The 5,000-nt window shown below is 45.2% G+C and overlaps 1 protein-coding gene across 2 annotated transcripts in view; it reads right to left on the bottom strand.

Annotated features, from left to right (window-relative positions):
• os9 (OS9 endoplasmic reticulum lectin) overlaps positions 1-2,693 on the bottom strand; it is a 14,358-nt gene extending 11,665 nt beyond the window's left edge. The window contains exons 1-6 of one of the 2 annotated variants that reach the window (XM_047814190.1): positions 2,491-2,693; positions 1,774-1,950; positions 1,574-1,637; positions 904-980; positions 185-283; positions 1-67 (exon numbers count right to left, since the gene is read on the bottom strand). The exon at positions 1-67 is cut by the window's left edge and continues 135 nt beyond it. In XM_047814190.1, the coding sequence (XP_047670146.1) occupies positions 1-67; positions 185-283; positions 904-980; positions 1,574-1,637; positions 1,774-1,950; positions 2,491-2,688 (682 nt within the window). In that variant the 5' untranslated portion in view covers positions 2,689-2,693. The remainder of the gene's footprint in view (positions 68-184; positions 284-903; positions 981-1,573; positions 1,638-1,773; positions 1,951-2,490) is intronic. The other variant, XM_047814189.1, reaches the window with a different exon arrangement.
• Positions 2,694-5,000: the final 2,307 nt, after the last annotated feature.

Raw genomic sequence — 5,000 nt, 5'->3', positions numbered from 1 at the left:
CATAGTGACACGACTGGGGCTCGTCCACACGGGAGATATAATCACTCGAACCCTCTTCACACACAAACTGAACACACACAGGTTAGATGCTTATAAAGGCTGTGTGTGTGTGTGTGTGTGTGTGTGTGTGTGTGTGTGTGTGTGTGTGTGTGTGTGTGTGTGTGCGTGTGTGTGGTGTTCTCACCCTGACTTCAGACTCTCGTGGGTTTCCATTAAGGTCACACTTGGAGCCATTGACATATGACTGACTGTGATACCGCTTCAGCTTGTGCTGTTTAGTGGCCTGGGGAAGACAGGAGGGTGAGACAGGAGAGTGAGACAGGAGGGTGAGACAGGAGAGTGAGACAGGAGAGTGAGACAGGAGAGTGAGACAGGAAAGTGAGACAGGAGGGTGAGACAGGAGAGTGAGACAGGAGAGTGAGACAGGAGAGTGAGACGGGAGGATGAGACGGGAGAGTGAGACGGGAGAGTGAGACGGAAGGGTGAGACAGGAGAGTGAAAAAGGAGGGTGAAACAGGAGGGTGAGACAGGATAGCGAGACAGGTGAGTGAGACGGGAGGGTGAGACGGGAGGGTGAGACAGGAGAGTGAAAAAGGAGGGTGAGACAGGATAGCGAGACAGGTGAGTGAGACGGGAGGGTGAGGCAGGAGGGTGAGACAGGAGAGCGAGACAGGAGGGTGAGACAGGAGGGTGAGACAGGAGGGTGAGACAGAAGGGCAAAACAGGAGGGTGGGACAGGAGAGTGAGACAGGAGGGGGAGACAGGAGGGTGAGACAGGAGGGTGAGACAGGAGGGTGGGACAGGAGGGTGGGACAGGAGAGTGAGACAGGAGGGTGAGACAGGAGGGTGAGGCAGGAGGGTGAGACAGGAGTAAAACAGGACAGTAAATTAAAGTTGTCTTACCTTTGCAGTTTCATTGGTCCAGTCAAACTCGGACTCAAAATAACCCAGAAACAGCACGGCACCTTTAATCTCTGAATCTGCACTCTCACACACACACACACACACACACACACACACACACACACACACACACACACACACACACACACACACACACACAAACACACACACACACACAAGAATCAGAATCAAGGTTATTGGCCACGTGGGTTGACACACACACAGAATTTGGTTCCAGCTGTTTGTCAAAATAATCTAACCTCTTTACACTCGTATAAAAATACCTGGGATTATAAATCTAAATAAATATGCTAATTAGAATCCCCCATGAGCACTACACTGCAGCTCCCACTATGTTACCATGACAACTTCATGACACATGGTTGGTCTGTAATAATCTGCATATTGAATGTGATTGGTTCAGTAACTCAGTGACATCACAAACAGAGGTCTCATGAAGCCCCGCCCACAAATCAGGTTTATACAGACATGCAGGGAAAGAGCTTGTGAAAGTGTGACCCAAACACACACACACACACACACACACACACACACACACACACACACACACACACACACACAGTTAGAAATAGAACAAAGACTGCGGTTGTGTTGAAAGTTTAAACATCACACTGTAGAGCTGAACAGTAAATGTTTACACACGCTGCACCTTCTTGGTGATACTGTCTGATGTGCTGTCCGTAGCAGAACTCATACGTCCACCAGTCTTTAGTCTGCACAGGGGAAAAGAGAGAAAAGGGAAGGAAACAGATGAGAACTGGAGCTGCTTACTGAAAACTAACCATAAATGGACAAAGATTCAGTAAGGACAAGACAAGACGTATGAGTGGGGTGAGTGTAATAAAACACCTTTGTGAGACAGGGAGCAGAGTGCATGGGCTTCAGGAGCTCAGGGACGGCCGGGCCACTGTAGCCCTGAGGGTCCGAGTCAGGACTCGAGTCTTGGTGGAACTTCACCGCCTGCGCAGGTAACCGACACTCGTACAGCTGCTTATATTTATTAGACACCAACATCACATCTGCCACCTGATGGGGAGAAGTGCACAGGAGAGGAGGAGGAGGAAGAGAGGAGGAAGAGGAGGAGAAAGAGAGGAGGAAAAAGAAAAGGGTTAAGAGGAAGAGGATGAGGAGGAGGAATAGGAAAAGGAGGATGAGAAGAAGATGAGGAGGAAGAGGAAAAGGAGGAGGCGGATGAAGAGAAGTAGGAGGGAGAGAAGGAGAACGAAGAGAAGGAGGAGGAGGAGAAAGAGAAGGAGGTGGAAGAGGAGGAGGAGGAGGAGAGAGAGAAGGAGAACGAAGAGGAGGAGGAGAAAGAGAAGGAGGAGGAGGAGGAGAGAGAAGGAGGATTAAGCTACTTAGAAACACAAAGCTTTATAATTGAACCATTTAACAGAAAACAGTTTAAATAAAAAAAACGTGCATTTAAAAAAATATGTAATAAACATTACAGATAACAAACACATAACTAACTCATTAGCAAGCCAGCATCCAATTACAGGGATGCTAATGAGCTAATCAGTGCTAGCTCCGTAGTAAACACCTAGCCTAGCGTTAGCTTCCGCTCACCTGCCCTCTAATCACGGGGTCCGGAAGAATCTGAATCCCATATTTCATCTCATTTAACTCCTCCAAATTCAAAAAAGCCGAAGCAGAAAGGAGACATAATAAAAATAAGACATACAATCCTCTTAAAAACCGAACCATGGAAGCCGCCATATTGTGTATTTCTCTCGTATCGCAAACAGGCGCTGTGTCCGTAGTCATGGACGACGCGGATTGGACAAGGTCTCAGGAAGACGCCTCATGGTTGGATAAAGAACGAGTCAATCAAATCTACGGCAAGTGCTTATAGGATAAGACTTTAGAAGGGTTGCCCCACCAGCCACGACAAGGATTTTGATTGGACGATGCTAGATAACCGTAAGCTAATTTAGTTCATTTATGCTAAAGGATGAGCAGCTTGATTTATCACTGATGCAGTCAGCATGGGGTTACTACTGATACACTCACTGCTGCACAGCAAATACTACCATTTCATTGTGAAAATAATTAGTACATACAGAAATTGTAGCATCAGATGTATTTATTGTAGTCATGAAGTCATTTATTCTACATTTTCTCCACTCACACAAGCAGTTACACTCAGAACAATTTTCTTTTTTTTTTATCAACAATTTTCATACTTTTTTCACCTAAATCCACTTTGATCGCTCTTTTCATCCAACCAACAAGTTATAATAGTTAAATAAACAGGGCTCTCAAGTTTTGAAGACAGGCAAGAGTGACATCTCCAACCCCGACCCCGACCCCAACCTGGCACCATCTCAGGGCCCCCAGTTTGAGAACCACTGACCTAGGCCATGTCCACACTAATACGTTTTCCTTTGAAAACGTATATTCTCTCCGTTTTGGCCTTTCGTCCACACTGAGACGGCGTTTTAAGTCAACGAAAACGTAGCTGTTGGAAGACGCTCTCCAAAGCGGATGAATTTGAAAACACCGTCTTAGTGTGGACTGTGAAGACGGAGGCTTTTGAATACTATGACGCATTTTTAGTCATGTGATGCAGTCATATGACCGATTCAGCCAAGATGGTGAACGAGCTTGTGCAGCAGTTGTTTTGGATGCTCTCTGTTTTGACAGCCTTGTTAAAAATCAATGTCAGTTTGTACATACGGCAGATTGCGTTTCTCCAAAGAAGGCGGAATGTTTACTCGCAGTTGCTGTTTAGCGGTGGAACTCGAGGACAGTTGTGTTTCAGACCTTACATGGAGCGGAGATTTTGGGTGAGACCTGGACGCTGCCGTGCTTGGTGGGATAACATTGTGCGTGGAACTGTCGTGCCTGAGGAGTGTCGTGAAAACTTCAGAATGTCTAAGGATTCTCTGTACCATCTGAGTGAACTATTACGACCTCACATTCAAGGCCAGACAACACGAATGAGATCACCGGTGGAAGTTGTTCCAAAGGTTGCATGTACTCTATACTATTTAAGCGACGAAGGTCGACTGCGGAAAACAGCCAATGCGTTTGGATTAGCCTGACAAACTGTCTAAAATAATCAGAGAAGTGTGCAGAGCTATCACATTTCACCTTGGTCCCGAGTATGTTTCACTTCCATTCACAGAACCAGAGGTACAGATACCTGTCACAAACTTTTACGAAACACACGGAATGCCACAGTGTCTAGGGGCTATTGATGGCACGCATATCAAAATTAAGCAGCCTTCATCGAACTCCACTGATTACATCAACATGAAAGGCAAATTCTCCTTGAACGTACAGGCTACCTGTGATTACAAGTACACATTCATGAACGTTGTGATTAAATAGCCTGGCAGCGTTCACGATGCTCGAATATTTGCCAATTCACAAATCAATGCTTACTTGAGACATGGAAAGATTCCTTCTTGTCCAAAAGTAATCGTTGAGGGAGAAGATCCTGTTCCTGTATGTCTTCTCAGAGACCCAGCATACCCTCTTCTGCCCTATGTTATGAAAGAGTATGTGAGTGGAGGTTCTACTCTTCAGGAACAATACTTTGGATTTTCACTGTGCAAGTGCAGAATGGTGATTGAATGCTCATTTGGACGTTTAAAAGCACGATCTGGAGCAGTACGAAGAGCAATGGATGTAAATCTGGATGATCTTCCATTCGTCATCAATGCCTGTTTCGTTTTGCATAACTTTTGTGAAGCTAAAAGAGAAATCGTTCCAGACCAAAATGTTGCTGCAGCTGTCCAGTGTGACCGAGACTTCCAGCCACCAACACGGCACAATAATATCAGAACAGAATGCAATGAAACTGAGGGGAGGCGAGTAAGAAATGTGCTCACCAAGTTTCTTGACCCTTGAACGATGCTCATTTCAGATTGTTGTATATAAATTTTTGCCACTTACTGTTATTACTGTAAATTAAAACGTTAAGAAAAATTCAGTTTGGTAGACATTACGCTTGTCTGATTAAATTCAGACAATCTCAGATTGTGAACGTCATATAATGTCTATTGAAGTGTTTAGGCTCCTGTAAAGTGTTAATGTTGTAACACGTTCATCAGATCTGTAAAAAGTGATAC

This window comes from Tachysurus fulvidraco, chromosome 5 (assembly GCF_022655615.1).
Source record: "Tachysurus fulvidraco isolate hzauxx_2018 chromosome 5, HZAU_PFXX_2.0, whole genome shotgun sequence".
In the NCBI taxonomy this organism is placed as follows: domain Eukaryota; kingdom Metazoa; phylum Chordata; class Actinopteri; order Siluriformes; family Bagridae; genus Tachysurus; species Tachysurus fulvidraco.
Note: the sequence above shows the minus strand (reverse complement) of the source record. Positions and strands in the feature narration are given on the sequence as shown.